Consider the following 17,571-nt stretch of genomic DNA (forward strand, 5'->3'; position numbering starts at 1 on the left):
ACCATTATCCAGTTCCAGAACTTTTTCATAACCGCAAAAGAAATCGCCTATCCATTAAGCCGTGGCTCCTCACTTCCTCAGTCCCCAACCCCCAGCTTATTCTGTACATTCATATAAATCGAATCACATAATACATGGTCTTTTGTGTCAGACTTCTATTCGGCACAATGTTTTCAAGGTTCATCCATGTTGTAGCGTGGATCAGTACTTCCATGACCGAATAACATTCCATTGTGTGGTAATACCAGATTTTGTTTATCCATTCATCTGTTGATGGCCATCTGGATTATTTCCATCTTGTGGCTATTGTGAATAGTGCTGCTACGAATATCTGCATTAAGTTTTTATTTGAATACCTATTTTCAGTTCTTTTGGGTATATTACCTAGGAGAGAATTGCTGGATCAGATGGTAATTTGATGTTTAACTCATTGGGGAACTACTCCCCCCTTCTTTTTATAAATTTTCACAGACTCATGTGGCTGGGACCTCAAAAGTGACCCAGAGCAGTGCTTCTCTGACTTTTGGATTGCACATATCTGTAGGACTAAAACTACCATTACCTACCCCCACCCTGCCAAAGTAACAGGGACTTGTGTCAGGATCAAGGCCAACCCCGTAAAAGGAATATATTTAGTGTCAGGTAAACTTATTGCTTTGAACTTGTTTTTGTTTTGTTTTTTGGATCCCCTCCACCATTGGGTCATTTGGGAACCATCTGCCTGGTCCAGTCTTCATCCAAAGTCTGAGTTTCCCTCTCTAGATGCCCCCGGCTTGACCAGCCTCTGCAGGCCCACCTGGGGGACACCCTATCTTCCAGGTAGCCCTGGTCCCTGAAATGTTTTTCCTCATGGAGAGCTGACCCTACTCCTACAGTCCCCCAGTATCTTTGCTCCCCACTGTGGGGCCCCACAGACCTTGGCCCCATTCCACCTGCTTCAGGACTGGAACCCACACTACCTTCTGCTTCTTGAATGCTCTGTAGGACTGATCATAGCCAATGTGAGATACTGAGAGCAGAAGAGGTGGAAATAAGGCAGTTCCCTGACTTGTAAGGATTCTTAGAAGAAACAAAGAGAAATCTTCAAGATTTCTTCAATATATAGTGTATATATTACAATATTTCATAAGTGCCTCCCCCACAAAAAATTGTGAACAAGCCATACAGACTAACAAGGTTTTATTTGTTTTGCTGTTGGCTGGGCTTATCCCAATTCAACATTTCTCTCTGTGCTGAAAGGCCAGCAAGACAGCATAGAGAGAATGTGGACTCTTGATGAGAGTGAGAGGTGAGGCTGGCATTCAAACTGACCATCCCCTGTTACAGAGTGACCTTGGTGATGTTAATATCTGTGTGCGACACTCACCAAGTTGATAGAAAGGGGGTTTTAAGGCTGCCTCACAGGAGGAGCCAGGCAACAGAAGCTTCCAGCACACCATAGGCACTTACCACCTGTAATAGTTCTCATTGGAAGAAATCTGAGCAGCATTTTATACCTCAATGAGCAAAATCAAAGTCAGAAGACAAATTCACCATTATTTAATACACATTTGGCAAACAAAAGCCCTTCAAAGAATCAAGTCCCTGTACTGAAATAACAATAAAATAATAATAGAAAGAAGTGTTGGATGGTGAGGAAAAGGGAAACACTGTAGGGCTGAAACAAAGAGGCAACCTGGTCTCTTAACAAAGGGTACAGTGGCCCCACTGAGGCCTTAGGGTGAGGCCAAACCCTACCCCAGCCACCTGGAGGTGGGAACTAGGTCTCTTGGAAGAGGACAGCTACGCCCTGTGTCTATGAGCCTAGGGATGCAGCTCAGAAGGGAACTGGGAGAGACTTTACACTGATGGGAGCTGGCTCACTCCTCTGGGCAGGGAGGTCCCTGAGGAGGGGGTTAGGAAGGAAGCTAAAGAGGGGACTCACCACCCATCTACCCCAGGGAGGAGATCTGATCCCTGGCCAGTCCTGCAGAATTTGGTAACGACTTTGTCAGGGAGAGCGTCAGGTCTCCTTGCATGTTGAACAGGACCTGCTGGTTAATGGGACTTGATTATCTTGCCTGAAATGGATAATGAAGCACAGATGGTGCTTCACACACGTTCAGTCTGGGCTGCAGAATCTTCCCAGGAAGGGTCCTGGGCCCTAACGAGGTTCTGTCTTGGTAGCACAGGTCAGCATAGATGTCCATGGCTGCCTAGCCCAGGCCTGGCCCACACGGCAGTGTCCTTAGGCAGCTCTGAGGCAAGAGCAAACTGGAGGGGTTTCCCACTTCCTCTCTGCCCCCTGGATCAGCTCCTGCAATCAGGAGCAGGAATGTCTTCCGGTTTCTTCCTGTCCACCTTGCTGGGAACCCCAATGACACAAACACCCAGAGTCAAGCACAGCTGGAGGGTAGGGATCCATCACCATTCCTCACTTCCTCAGGGCTCTGATGCCAGCAGAGCCATCTAAGCTGCTGCCACCTCTGGCTGGAGGCTGCTGCTTTGGGCCTCGCCCACCCAGACATGGCTACATCAGGGGGAGTGGGAGGTAGTGGGTAGGCGAGACAGAAACAGAGAAAGGATTTCAAGCAGGCAACCGTGGAGATTTCTCACATCTGCACAGCACCACGTGGTGCGACAAGGGCTTTCACCTTCATTTGATCCTCAGCACCTTGGGAAGTGTGAGCCCCTTGTAACCAAAAGGGAAACTGAGGCCCAAGGAGTGGAAGAAACACATTACTCATTAAGAAGTGGCTGAGCCAAAACCAGTGCTGGATTGACTCTAGATTCAATACTCTTTCCAGGTAACAGATTGCTTCTATGCGTTTCAAAGAAAAGAATCAAACATTAGAATAACAGGTATCTAACTTACCCCCCAACGACATTTAAGCCACAAAAATTACATGCCACCTGCCTTCACACACACTGTCCCCCAATCTGAGGAGCCCTTTCTCTCCCCCACCTGCCAGCTGTGTGCCAGCTACCTTCTCAGACCCAGTCTCTCCAGCCGGGCCCGTCCAGGCCAAACCTGAGCCATGGACCCAGCACATACCTTTATCAAAAAACTTCTCACGGGCACTACAACATTTGACTTAGTGCTTGTCTCCTCTAAGACATTGTGGATTCCCTGAGGGCAGAGGCAAGTGTTTTTCATCTTGGGATCCAAAGCACAAGCACCATGTGGGCACAGAGTAGATGCTCAGTAAATGTTCAGTAAATGAAAAGGAATTGTCTTCCTTGCAAAACTTGCAGCCTCCATGTAATGGTCTGGCGCTGAAGCAGGGAGGTGGGAGCCTTCCCCTGGCCTGGGGGACAGGACCTAAACACCCAGCACTCGCCAGGCAGGACACTGCACCAACGCTGGGAAACAATGTCTTCGACCCTGCAGGAGACTCCCTGGCACTCTCAAAGTCAGGGGCCTCCCTTACCCCAATGTCCCGCTGCCAAGCAGAGAGCTCCTGGGAAGAAAAGAGAGGTGTTACCAAAGACACCTGACCCAGCTGAAGGCCTCAAGTGCCCTCCCAAGAGCCTCATAACTGTTACTGTCCCAGTCAAAGCAGGGTTTCCCTGACAGCATCCAAGGAACCCATCCTGTAAGAGCGCCATGAAGCATCATTCAAATGTGTGGGGAAAGCTACAAGCTACTAAAGACCCCACCACCACAAACCCCCCCCCAAAGGTCCTGAGGTATCCTACAACAAACACCATGGGCTGGGCTTTAACCCAGTGTCTGCCAAATCTATCTGATCACAAAGTGTCACCCCACTGTCACATATGTACTCCCTCCCTTTATTTTTCTTTATGAAAAATGTATTAACATCCTGTGGAACTAGTGTTCCAAGGAACACACTTTGGGAAATGCTGGTTGTCATCAAGCAAGGGAAACACTATGGACAAGAATAACCACCTGGAGGGTCACCAGGAAAGGGGGAGTGCCAGGGATCTCTCACCAACCAGCACACAAGCTGGCCTAGAACCACTGAGTCCAGTGAAAAAGACAAAAGAAGCATCTGTCCTGAGCCTCAGCTGTCCCATCTGCAAAATGGGAATAGTATGCCCTGCTGTCGGGGATCATCAGATGAGATCGTGGAAGTGCGCATTTGTGGAAAGCTGACCCACAGCACGGCTCCTGTGTCAATCATGGGTATTCAATCAGACTTACCCGACTGCAAGCTGCACAAATGTAGGAGTGATGAAAGAACAGGATGACAGGGAAAAGCTGGCACAAAACCTCACAGCACCTAACTCAGAGGCCCAGGTGTATTTCAGGGGCAAGCAACCCTAGGCCTATTGGTAACTTCAGAAGATAAGAATGCATTAAAATACCAAGAATCCCTGGTGCTTCTAGCTCCAGGAGTCAGTGGGAAAAGCACCACATCCTGTTCTCAGCCAGCTCTGCTCCTTCCGGGCTGTGTAGCTGGCACGCAGCTCCACTCCTCTGTGTCTGTTTCCTCAGCATGCAGGATGAGTTTATACTATGCCAGCCTCCAGGCTGGTGGTGATGACAGATGACACTAGGGTCAAGCTGCCGCACACAGTAGGTGTTCAATGACCTTGTCTCCTTAAAGGAGGTTGGGATGGGAGAAACGTTTATAAAGATGTCTGTCAGTGATGGCTAAAACAACACCTCTTCCCTCCAGTCATGTGGAAAGTTGGCTTCTACTGGTGGGAGGATGAAAGGATGAAGGAGGAACAGCACCCACTGGATGGAGGGGCGGAGGGAGAACATGATGAGGCTCTGGGCAATGCAGTAAGGACTGCCTCTAGCGGCCAGCGGAGGGAGAGGTGAGAAGCCACACCTCCCAAGGAGAACAGTGCACAGTAAAGACAAGAACTCTGCAAAGGCTGCCGTCGATTCATCGTGCGTGTCCTGCAGACCAAGTGCTCGACACAGGCTGGCTCTAAGTGCCAACTGAGAGGCCAGGTTACCTGACCCCCCGCCACTCAGCTGGCCAGCCGCAGGGCTGGACCAGAACCCTGGGCCTGAACCTGGAGTGCACGCTCTCTCCACTCCTCTGGGCTGCCCCTTGAGGCTGGGACTATCCATTCGCGGCTTCTCTTGCTGTCGAGGTCCTTAAGGGTGGGGACCGGCTCTGGCTCGGCTCTGAACCACCAGCATGTGGCAGAAATGCAGCAAGTGTTGGCTGAATCATGTGCTTGAGAACATTTCAGAAAGCTCCTGTACTTAAAAGTCAGAGCCCCTCTCATAGAGTATGACGCAGTAGAAAACTACACAGGCCGATTCCCTTTTAAGGAACGTGGTATTAACAGGGTATATAAGAAATTCCAAATTCTCCACTTCTTGGCCTAGAATACACAAGCACCAAAGTCCTTCCACGATGTAGTATATTAGTGTCTTCTGCTCCAACCTGAAGTGCAAAAGCCCAGCAGTGACTTGAGGTGAGCAATGTGGAACGTCAGAGCATCATCTTGCCTCACCACAGACAAGGAAACTGGAGGCTAGAAAGGGGAAGGGATGCCCCCTCAAGATCACATAGTGGGTCTCCCCTTTTTTCCTATAAAAAGGCTGCCTTTGCAATAAAGAAGAAATGCATTCAACATACACATCCTGAACAGCTGTCGTATGCTGTGTCCGGCGGGTGCGGTAAAGTGCTAGAGCAGTTATCACACAAAGCAGCAAGTGCCCCAGTGGCTGGAAGAGTTAGTTAGGGGTAAGGGAGTCAAGAAAGGTTTCATTTGATAAGTGAAGTGGTGTGAGGGAGAAGTCAGAAGTTCTAAGGGAAGATGTGGCAGAGTCCCTAACCTTCCACCAAAATATGCGCTCTTCCACCAAAGAACCGAGTTGTTGCGGTGAAGCCACTGCCTGAACAAAGATGACACTTTCTTATCTTCTCTGCATCCAGTTGGAGCCATGTGACTACTGGTGGCTGATGGAATGTGAGCAGGAGGGGGAACCAATGGAATGTGAGCAGTTAAGAGCAAGGCAGTTAAGAAAAGGCTGTGCCTTCTCCACCATCCTTTCCCCCTCTGCCAGCCAGAAGCTAAGACTCTGAGGCCCCCGGGAAGGACAGAGCCTTGGATGAAAGGTGCAGGGTCCCTACATCACTGTGTGCTTCTGCCAAGCAAAAGCAGCCATACTGGACTTTATGGGAGAACAAACATGTGCTGGAGTTGGTTACAGCAACAAGCATCACCAGCTACTACAGCAGAGAAGGGAAGACGGATGCTCCAGGCAGAGGGAACAATGTGACCAAGGCACGGCAGTGTGACAAAGCATGGTGTGTTTCAGGGAGTGGAGAAGAGCTGATGGTGGCTGGGCCGCTGGCCTTGTGAAGGGTGTACTGAGATTCAGAAAGCTCATGCTTGTGACCACGGGGAGGAGGGTCACGTACAGGGATTGTTTCCAGGGGCCCTGGTGTTGCTGGCACTGCTCTCAAAAGAAGAATGGAAGTTGTGAATGGTTTCCTGTAAAATTTGTCTCTCACGTCCCTGTGGAGGAAATTGAAAACAGACACAGAAAGTCTTGTTAAATCTTTTAACCATTAATTCAATTGACACAATGTTGTTAATGTTTAACTCATACTTGAAAAACCCATGGGTGTCTTAGGGAAAATAAATTACCTAATTGAAAGAGTACTGAATTTAATAAAAAAAATTCTGAGTCAGAATCTCCCCCAGCACCCATAACTGCAGTATGCCAGTGCTGGAGAGGCTCCCAAGATGCAGGGGTCCCATCGCACGGATGAGGACAAGGAGCAGAGCCCAAGGAGCAGGAATGACTTGCCCTGGGTCACCTGGCCTGGAAGGGAGGTCTCCTATCCTGCCCTGCTCCAAGCATCTTTCCAGCTCTCAGATTTCCAGGGAACTCAGTGGGAGCCAAACTTTCTGATACTAAGTGAGAGTCTGAACTGCTTTACTGCCTCTTGCCCAAAAGATGACGAATTTGTCCTCACAGTGGTTCACTTCTCATCCCATCCCTGCAGCATCCTCCTCCAAGTCCCCACCCTCTACATACACAGTTTGAGATGGGAAAAGAGGGGGGGATGTGGGTGTTGCTTTAAGCCCAGAGAAGATCTTCACTGAATACCTGGCTGAGAGGCAGTGATACACAGAGGTTAAGAACAGAGATTGGAATCAAACAGCCTGGGTTCAAATCCCATCCCTCCCATGGACTAGCTGGGTGACCGTGAGCAAGATACTTCATCTCTGTGGGCCTTAATTTCCTCATTTATAAAAGGAGGATGATAATAGTACCCAAGGGGTTGCCGCTGACACTGGGCTGTAGGTGGGCAGCAGGATGCTGGCACATCCTGCCCTCAGGGGACAGCAGTGTAGATTAAACGTATATATTTTAAACCAAATTAATGTGGCCCAATGTAAAGTCACTTAAAAATGAATAATCTCTGGTAGATTGTTCTCTGCCAAGAGTGAAAACAAAAAACAAAACAACTTCACTGAATGAGCCTAGACTGCAAACTTTCTCTTCTTTCATTTCATGGACTCCCCACATCCCTGAGGGGCTCCTTTCCAGACCCTCAAGCAGAGACCTTCTTTCTGGACACCTGAGAGGGCAGAAAGGGCAGGTGCAATCCTTCCAAGTCATCCTTCCTGGAATAGATGCTGCAATAGTGGAATAGTGCTACAGGGATTCCTTCAACACAAACCTAAAGGCTGCAGGGCAGAGGACAGTACATGGGAGGTGCTGGGGTCAGAGGACCCCAAATTCCTACTCTACCATTCACTCCATCGCAGGCAGGACCCGATGCCGCTGAGTTTCCATGCCTGTAAGATGGGGATGATATCACATGCTGGGGCTGTGATGAGACTCAACCTGAGATAATGAATGGGGTGACACTGTGCAAACTGCAGAGGGCTAAAAAATAAATAGAAGGGGTGGATGACAGCCGTCTCAGTATTAAACACCACCTTAGCCTTAATTGCTTGAGAAATGAGGTCAGGGAAAGACAGGAGTCCAGCACGCTATGCTTCCTAACCTCAGGAGGGAGCTGTAAACGATGAAAATCATAATCACTCCCTGCATCCACAACTGATTGAAGATGATAATGATAATCGCCCTTTAAAAACCCTGAGTGTCAAAGGACCTTCCTCGTAATTCTTAAAAGGAAAAAAAGCAAATGGCCATTAAAAGTAGAAAAATATGTTCAGTCTATCTAGGAGTCAAAGAAATGCAAATTAGCCCAAGGCATATTTCTTGTCCTATCAAATTAATAAAAATTAAAAAGCAAATTGATAGTATCCAATACCAGCAAGGGTGACACTGGAACTCATACCCACAGCTGGTGAGGACGTTCGCTGGCTCTTTCAGGAAGGTAATTCAGGATGAAGTACCATATTCCTTGATTTAAACTCTGACTCCACAATTTTCACTTTTTTTTTGGACATCTATTCTTAGGAGATAATTAGAAAGCCTTATACACGAAGTTGCTCACTGCAGCACTATTTATAGAAAGTTTGGATATCTACATATCCAACAAGTAGGGATTTAAATAAATAATTTTAGTACATCGATGCAAATTCATTTTATTATATTAAAAAGAGTTCTTAATGACATGAGTAACTGCATATATTTAATGTTAAATGAAGAAAGTAGAATGTAAAATTATAGATCCAGATTTATCTCAACCACATAAAGAAAAACATTCAGCACAAAACACTGCAGAGCGATCCTCCCAAATGTGAAGAGCCCTGGCCTCTGGGTGGTCGGATCGTGATTCCTTTAAAAATTCTTTTCACCTTTTTGGTACTGTGCAAATTTAGTAAGACAAATATGTACTGCTTTGATAATCACAAAAAGTGAGAATGGAAAGAAGCAACGGCTTAGGACCAACTAAAGGTGATACTCAGGCTATCATTTCTGGCTAACCGTCTCCAATATACAATTTGTTTGAAATTAACAGACGAATAAGCAGACCTGAGTATATATCACAATTTGAATACTGGGGTGGGCTCACTTGGAAGTCACAGGGCTTGCAGGCTGAGGGTCCACATTGCTTTACTGATATTTTTATGGCTGAGCCAGGTTTGGGGTTAATATTCATTTTAAAATATTTAGACTAAAATGTTCAAACTTTTTTGATAGTGTAAGAAAAACATTTTCTACCACAACCCTCTTACATGTAAATCCATACAACTAAAACAAGTTTTACCCTTCTTACCTGCAAAGAATGTTGGTATTTTCTACTCTATTCTATGTTGCTTGTTAAAATGCTGCTCATGAACTACTAAATTGATTCTACAATCCTCCAGCACACTGTGGGTCACAGCTAGAAAGACATGGGGGCAAGGAAAGCTGGCCCTCCCCTCTCTCACATATCCTCATCTGAGTTCTCAAATGTGCACAGAGCATTTGAACCACAATGAGTACTTTCGTGGCCAAAGTTGGGTTTTGAAAGAAAAACGATAAACGTTAAAAGGGAAGCCCATGCCCTGCAGCGATCAAGGAGACAGGAGTCAGGGTCAGGTGGGTCCAGCCCAGAAGAGCCCAGGCCCAGGGCATCCAAAGGGCTCTGGGATGCCACACTCAGTCTGAGAAGTTTTTCGCTCTTTCTAAGAACCAGGACAGACTTGCAACGGTAACCCAGAGAAGTGAAGATAAACTTGCTTTTGTGATAGTTAGCATCTCCCAATTGTGCCTTCGCTCTAAGATACACTTGACACACAATCCTTGTTTCTACAGGACTGTCTGGCACCACTCAGCCTCAAATAATAGAGCTGTTCTCAGCGATTAGTTCAGATCGGCCCTACCCCCTGCACCTATCTCCATGTGGGATCCTCTGCCTTTGCAGCGTAGATGCTGCCTGTGGGGAGGATGTGGGTGGCCTGGCACATTAGAAGCACCTGGGTCTTCCAGTTGGGAGCTGGTCAGCTGGTGCCCTCAAAGAAGACCACTGTTATGGACTGAATGTTTGTGTTCTCCCACCAAATCCCTATGCTGAAACCCTACGCCTGATGTGATGGTGTCAGGAGGTGGGGCATCTGGAAGGTGATTAGGACTAGGTGAGGTCATGAGGGTGTGGCTCCAATGATGGCATTAGTGCCCCTGTAGGAAGAGATAAGAGATTTTGCTTCTCTCTGTCCTGGGCCGGACACATGAGAAGGTGGCAGTGTGCAACTTGGCAGAGGACTCCCCAGAACTCAAACTTGCTGGCACCCTGACCTCAGACTTCCAGCCTCCACACTATGGGAATTACGTTTCTATTCATAAGTCACTCAGTCTAAGGGACTTTGTTATGTGGCCCAAACTGACTATGACAACCATCAACAGCTGTCTCTTCTGCTTCTCTTGATGGGGCCCTGTTTAGTATGGGATGCAAACTGTTACACAAGCAGGGAGAAGACGGCCTATGAATTTGAGAGAAAACTGAAAAAAGTTCTAGATTGTACAGACTTTAAGAAAAATGTCCTCCTTTTGAGTGGGCTCGAGATGTCACATCATCCACTCTGATGATGACAGTTAAGTTCCTAAGATTTCTAAATGAACCCATCTGTCTTCTTTTTGTGATTCTGGACTAAGGTGGCCAAGGCAGAGGGGAAGTTCTGGAAGCATTAGTGGTTGCTGTCTACCAAGCCCGAGGCCAGGCTCTAATGGTACCAGGCACCTGTCTTCCCCGGCCCTCCACAGTCCTCACTGACCCTACTGTATCCAGACCCTTTTCTGTCCTTCTTCCTCAACTGACTAAGCTTGGCTTTCCTCACCTCCATCCTCTCCTTGGCTCACACATCTGGCCCTTGGATGTCTTGAGGAGGAAGGGCCCTAACTCCTGAGCCATAGTCCCCTATTATCACTCACCTAGTCCTCTCCCCAAAGCCCTTGCCCACTTGACTGGGTCACCCTTGACCTTCCTGGGACCCTCAGTCTGTCCCCTCTGGTCTTTTCAGACACCACACATCTTGTTCTCTGTGCTCCAGCCAGTCCTTTCATTCTTTAAATGTACCATACATCTTCTCACCACAGGGCCTTTGCACATGTGTTTCCCTCTGTCTGGTCTGCATTCTCTTCTAACCTTCTGCCATACAGTTACTATCTTCTTCAGATCGCAGCCCTCCTACCATTTCCTCAGGGATGTCTTCAAGGTCCTTGCCTTACCAGACACCTCTCTAAGCTAGGAGCTCTCATAACAAGATACATCTCTCCTTCATGTGCTGGTGGGTTACACCCAGGCAGGATAACACAGTGGTCAGGACACAAACTGGGTGCTAATCCTGGTTCTGCCACTTACTGACTCTGTGATCTTAGGCAAGTCTTCTCTGGTCTCTGTGTGCCTTAGTTCCCTCATCTGTAAACTGGAACTGACCTCAGTGGCTTTTGTGAAGGTTACATGAAGACTAGATGTGACATGGCAGTCAGATTAGTGCCGGGCACAGACTGATTCTCAGTGCTCAACACCCACACGATGCTTGATACATGGCAGATAGTCAAAGAGCAAATTTTCATGAATAAATCAACACTCCAAAGACTTTAGTGCTGACTTCAGGTGACCCAGTTGCAGCGAGCCACCTTGGGGCTTCCGTTCCCTGGGTGAACCCTTCCTAACAGCAGAGACCTGCCCATTTCCCAGCCCTCTCATCTTATGGCAGAGCAAAAATGGTGCTGGTCTGGGAGTCAGGGCTCACCGCCCCTCCTGGAGGCTTTGCTTCCCTATCTGTAAAGTGAAGCAGCCCAGGTTCTGGGACAGGTGAGCAGCGTTTAGGAACAGGCCACTTACAGAGGAGACAGAACACACAGCAAAGACTTGTAGGAAAATGCTCAGCTTTGCAGGCACCTGAAGCAATGCTGACTACATCACTCTGAAGGACCACCTCACAGCCTATAGGCAGGTGTATTAATGATGACAACGCTGGCAACAAAATCACCGCCCCAAGCACAGCACGGTGCTGCAGAACAAATGAGGAAGACCCAGCTCAGGCTCTGCCTCGGCCGTCCGCCCACCACCACCTGGGCCTGGCTGTTGACCCTGCTCCTTGGCTGGATCCGTGAAGGTGAGGATACCGGCCTCCCAGATTAAATGAGGAAATGTATGCAAAGTGATTTGTGAATGATAAAGTGCTACAGGATATTTATTTGCTGTCTGTTTAATATTTCTGTGTCTACTAGAAATAAATAGAAAGAATCATAAGATGGTCATGATCTCTGACATAACCTCATATTGTGGAACAGAGCCCGAAACAACAGAAGAAAGAAGAAAAGGCAGAGGCGTCCATTACAGCACTATTTATAATGGCAAAATCCCAGACATAGCACTACTATCCAACAAATGGGGAGCTGTTAGACAAAGTGTGACAAAGTGACAGGTAAGCAAGTATTATACGTTGCTGCTAGAATGAGAGACAAAAAGATCCAGCCCACATTGGGGAGAAAGGCAGAAGGCAAAGGGGGGTGAACAGCCCGAGAGTGATTGTACAAAGGCCTGCAAAGTGAGTGGTGACTTGCTTCTCGTGTGTTTTGTTTGCTTATTTGTTTTTTGCATATGCCCCTTTGGGTGGGTGGGGACATCGCCCATCTTTAGCTTTAAAGCTGGTGAAACACAAATTGAACATCAGACAAAAATGCACGATGCTAACAATAACAACAGTGACTGACGGATCACTGTATGCCAGGCATTCTGCTGAGTCTCTCAGACCTGGCAACAAGCCCATCAACCCTCAACTACAGACAGGAAAGCCAGGCTCAGAGAGCGGTGTGACTTGCCCGGGGTCATGGTGAGTAAGTGGAGGAGCTGGGATTCGAACCCAGGTCAGCCTGACTCCAGGCCCTGTCTTAATCAACTTCTATTGTGCTAAGGAGGGCAAAACCCAGCCCTGTGGGTTGAAATGACTGGAGGGAATATTTGAGCTAAATCTAAGGAAAAACAACCTTGTGGAAAGAGAGATCTGGAAAAGGAACAGGCACACTGGAAGGCAGTGACCCTTCCGCCATGAGAACTGTGCGAGCGGGGCAGCCTCCGCCAGGGATGTCAGTGCGGATGGGGGACGAAATCAGACCTTGAAGATCCTTGCGCACACAGGGCTGAGGATCCTAATGAAACTCTTGGTTGAAAAAGGAAACAGCACAAAAAAAAAAAGAGAGAGAGAGAGAGAGAACAATACCTTGCCTGCATTCAGTTCAGAAATCGCTGCCAAGATCTGCTGCCTGGATCCATCTGTCTTAATACCCAGCTCCTTCAAGTCGCCGTCAGTGAGCGTCAGGAATGCTTCCATGTCCACCTGGGAAGAGAGAAGGGGGATTTGCTACCATCTGCTTGGTGCCACACCTCTTTTTTCCCAACCGCAACAAAAATATCATGATTATGAGCTATTAGTGCTGATTAGCAGTAAATTAATTATGATTTACTACTTCCAATTCCTGGCTTTATGCTGAAAGTTCATTTGAAAATATCATTAAAAATGAACTCTCCTTAGCTCTAGCCCTGGGATTTTCAGAAGAGTGCATTCTGGAAAATGCCTACAAGCCAAACAAGTAAGGAAAGTCTCCGAGACACTAATCTGGGTGACTTGAGTGGTAAAAATCCAAGTCCTGCTATTAGAAAGTTACTTCCAACATTGCCGCCCTTTTAACAATATTGGATACTGTGCAGAAAACAGGAGTATATGGCAGTACTCACCATGTTTCCCCCCCAAGGACAAGAGAGATGCAGACTGTGGAAAGAGAGTGAGAAAATAAACCAGCAGAAGCAATAAAGGAAAGAAGGGCTGTGGAGAATCATGGCTGCCCCCTGACCCTGGCGGAAATTCCTGGCCCCGCCAGACACTTCTTCCCAGGACCATCCCAGACCTGTAGCAGAGACCCCACACCCAGCCTGTATGTAGGTCCCCATGGCTAGCTCCTCAGAAGGCATAGAACATATAAAATAAAAGCAGGCAGCCATTAACAAACAGAAAAGATTTTTCTGACAACAAGAAAAATCACCACTGAAGTTTAAGATGCCAAGGAGGCAGGAAGGACAGCGTGGATAGGGCAGAAAAGCAAACCGAGGAAGAAAGCCACAGCACCTCTGTTTCTTGAATCAAAATACAAACTCCTCAATTTCATCTCAAGCTTGTTGGGGACAATGAGTGATTCTTGCGATTGCTACTATAAGTATGACAGTTGTCATGTAGTAAGCTGGGCAGCAGAATGTTCTAAGCCCGTGATTACACTGTGGTGGCTAGTGGGGCTCAGAGAGGAGTTTTATTTGGCCAACAATAAAAACAGTAATGGCTTATTGAGATATAATTCACCTACCATACAACTCACCCATTGAAACTACACAATTCAATGATTTTTCGTACAGAGTTGTGTAACCATCACCACACTTAATTTTAGAACATTCTCATCACCCCAGAAAGAAAACCCATACCCGTTAGCAATCACTCCCCATTCTCTCCTCCCTACATTCCCTGGCAACCACTAGTCTACTTTCTGTCTCTACAGATTTGCCTGTTCTGGACATTGCATATAAATGGAATCAGACCATATGCGGCCTTTTATGACTAGCTTCCTTCACTTAGCACAGTGTTTCCAAGGCTCATCCATGTTGTAGTGTGTATCAGTATTTCCCCCAATTTTACAGCCAAGCTACATTCCACGGTATAGAGATAACACATTTTATTTATTCATTCATCAGTTGATGGGCATTTGGGTTGTTTCCGCTTTTTGGCCACTATGATGAATAGTGCAGCTATGAATACACAAGTTTTTATGCCAAAGTATGTTTTCAGCTTTCTTGGGTATGTACCAAAGAGTGGGAATGCTGGGTCATGAGGTAACTCTGCTTAACATTTTGAGAAACTTCCAAACTGCAGAACAGTAGTTTTTTGGGGTTTTTTAAAAATGTGATTGTGAGTGCTTTTAAGCTTTTAAACTCTCTCAGACTAACACAGACTCTTTACATTCAGACACTTAACAAATAGATTCATTAGGATTTGCTTTTGACCTGCTTTAAACCTAAAAGCCTGCTAGTCAATCCCCTTCAAAGGGGAATAGGACAGACACAAACTTTACTAGAGAGAACAGTGCTCAAAATTACAAAATCCTATTACAACAAAACAAGCCATGATGTCCCCAGGATTTCATTGTTAGGAAGTGAACCAAATATGCTGAACATGAATTCTTTTTTTTTTTAGGTTTCTTTTTTGAGGGGGAGGTAATTAGGCTTATTTATTTTTTTAGTGGAGGTATTAGGGATTGAACCCAGGACCTTGCGCATGCTAGGCATATACTCTACCACTGAGCTATACCCTCCCTACCTGAACTTGAATTCTATTTCCTTAGCTGCCTCAGTGAAAAAGATCAATCCAGGCTTACAGAATGGAAACCTAAATATTTAGACAACTGTTTTCTGGTAAGATTTAAATTGACACTCGAAAAGAACATCCTTACCTCTTGCTCCTCAAAAATGGGCTGATATTTCTCAAGTGATAATTTCTTAAGGATTCCAGTCAGTTCATCTTCAAGAGGGAGAGAATGTAACATAAGATATTTTAGAATTTGGTAAAATACATCAAAAGAGTGGTTTTCAATCTTTCATAAAGTAGTGGTAATCTTATCTCAAATGAAGTTCGACAAGAATCTCCCACCGAGAAAGCAGATCTAAGCTGTGTTCCTGGGGATGAAGCCGGAGGTGTATCCCGAGCTACCTGTTGGCCACACTCTTCCCTTGGGGCAGGCTCTCAGCATTTCCCAAAAGCCCAGATTGGGCTGTGAAGACAGATGATGGGAAGGTTCACGGCCAGGCTGACTCTCCAATGGCTGCAACCACCAAGTTCTTGGAGTTCTAGCTGCTGGGACTACAACTCCACCTTCTGTCCAAGAACAATTTTTAACTATGTTTTCTTGACTGCTGGTAGCTGCACTTGCAGCAAACACTAATGCCAGCAGCTCTCAGCTAGCCAGAGAAAGACCTGGACAGAACAGGCAGGTGGGCTTCAGACCAGAGTCAAGGTTTGGCTCAAGCATTTGGAGGTTGTAGGCTTCCTCAAGGAAGGATATGTCTAAATGGAACCACAAAGCCAGGTGGGCACGGACCAGGGGAAAATAGAAGATCTGGGGTATCAAGATATCAGAGCAGGGAGGGTAAAGAAAGGAGACAATACCAGCATCTGGGTGGCTTGAAGAAACATTCATTTGCGCAGTCAATAGGGATTTACCAGACTAGGCACTGGACCAACAATGACCATAAACAGGCTGACAGGCCCAAGGCAGTGAAGAAAAACAGATCAGGGTCGGGTAGGTTGACAGGGGATGAGAATGTTGTTTCATACAAGGTGGTCAGGGAAGGCCTCTTGGTAACATTTAAGCAGTAAATGAAGGAGTATGCTGTGCAGATACCAAAGCAAAGAGCACCAGGCAGCATCCAGGTAGAGAGAGTGGCAAGTGCAAAGGTCCTAGGGCAGTGGGTATAGCTCACAGAAAAGTGGGCTTGAGGTTAGGAGGACTAAGTTCCTTCTTCTACTCACTCATTCATCATTCAACAGTAACAACTAATGTGCCCACTACATGCTGGGAATGCAAGGATGGAAAGGTCCCTGCTATGAGGGAGCTCAGTGTGGCTGGGAAGACATAATGATGAGGGTGACAGCTGATGCCGTGCTCACCATCAGGCACCCTGTAATGGATAACCCCATGAGGTAGACCCTATTACTGTCCCCATTTACAGATAAGGAAGGCACAGAAAGCTGGATACCATATCTCAAGTGAGGTCACTCCACTAGTCCACGGAAGAGCAGGGATTCAAGCCCAGTGGTTTAGCTACCAGGTCTCTGCTACACACCCCGCTCTGCCACTTCTCCCATTAGTGAGGAGTATATGGTGAAGGGCATGAACAAGGGGCTCTGGGGACAGAGAGAACAGCTGACCAACCCAAAGGACTGGAGAGGCTTCACAAAAGAGCTGCTATTGAGCCAGAATGTATGAGAGGAAATGAGTCCCAATCCACACATAATCCATTATAGGTTCATGATGCATATAATGCTTTGGTCCTGCTGTTCCCCAAAAGTCTCTACACATTTGTGTGCTGGTAAATGTTTAACAACTGGCTTTATGGGTGAGGGGAATATATGCATGTATATAGGTCCATAATTTTATTGCAGATTTTACTGATTTAAGAATGTGTGCACATAATTTACGTATAATAATAAATTACATGATACTCTGTATTATAAATTCCCTATAGCCAATGCCTTCATTGCATTTCGGGCATCTCACTGAATGCTTTTATTGATTTTTGCCTTACTCTTGCAGATATGGCCAATGAATATACTTCCAACATGAAGGTTGGTTCATGCTTCCGTTTACATGAGCATGAGAGATGAAATGAAACAACAAAGACAAATGCTGGAACTTCATGCGAGCAACTTTGCTGAATCAGATAATGGTTTTCGAATCCTAGAAGAATACTTTCTCAGTTTTGGGTGCTGCTCTCAGTATAACAGCTACAGACATGAAACTTTAAAGGTTAACCTGCATAATTCACACTGTCTCCATCACTATCTAGATGACATTTATATATGAGCTATAAAACAATAAATCAAATCCTGATGGATGATGTTTGCTAATTTCCATGGTGTAAATACCCCACCATGGCCTATTTCAACCTACTAATGTCACGTTCCTGAAAGCAGAATTGAGAA

The 17,571-nt window shown here is 46.4% G+C and overlaps 1 protein-coding gene across 3 annotated transcripts in view; it reads right to left on the reverse strand.

Annotated features, from left to right (window-relative positions):
* Positions 1-1,166: 1,166 nt before the first annotated feature.
* ANKS6 (ankyrin repeat and sterile alpha motif domain containing 6) overlaps positions 1,167-17,571 on the reverse strand; it is a 52,262-nt gene continuing 35,857 nt past the window's right edge. For 2 of the 3 annotated variants that reach the window (XM_031677350.2, XM_031677349.2), the window contains exons 13-15: positions 15,323-15,390; positions 13,051-13,167; positions 1,167-6,432 (exon numbers count right to left, since the gene is read on the reverse strand). In XM_031677350.2, the coding sequence (XP_031533210.2) occupies positions 6,328-6,432; positions 13,051-13,167; positions 15,323-15,390 (290 nt within the window). In that variant the 3' untranslated portion in view covers positions 1,167-6,327. The remainder of the gene's footprint in view (positions 6,433-13,050; positions 13,168-15,322; positions 15,391-17,571) is intronic. The other variant, XM_072959807.1, reaches the window with a different exon arrangement.

This window comes from Vicugna pacos, chromosome 4 (assembly GCF_048564905.1).
Source record: "Vicugna pacos chromosome 4, VicPac4, whole genome shotgun sequence".
In the NCBI taxonomy this organism is placed as follows: Eukaryota; Metazoa; Chordata; class Mammalia; order Artiodactyla; family Camelidae; genus Vicugna; species Vicugna pacos.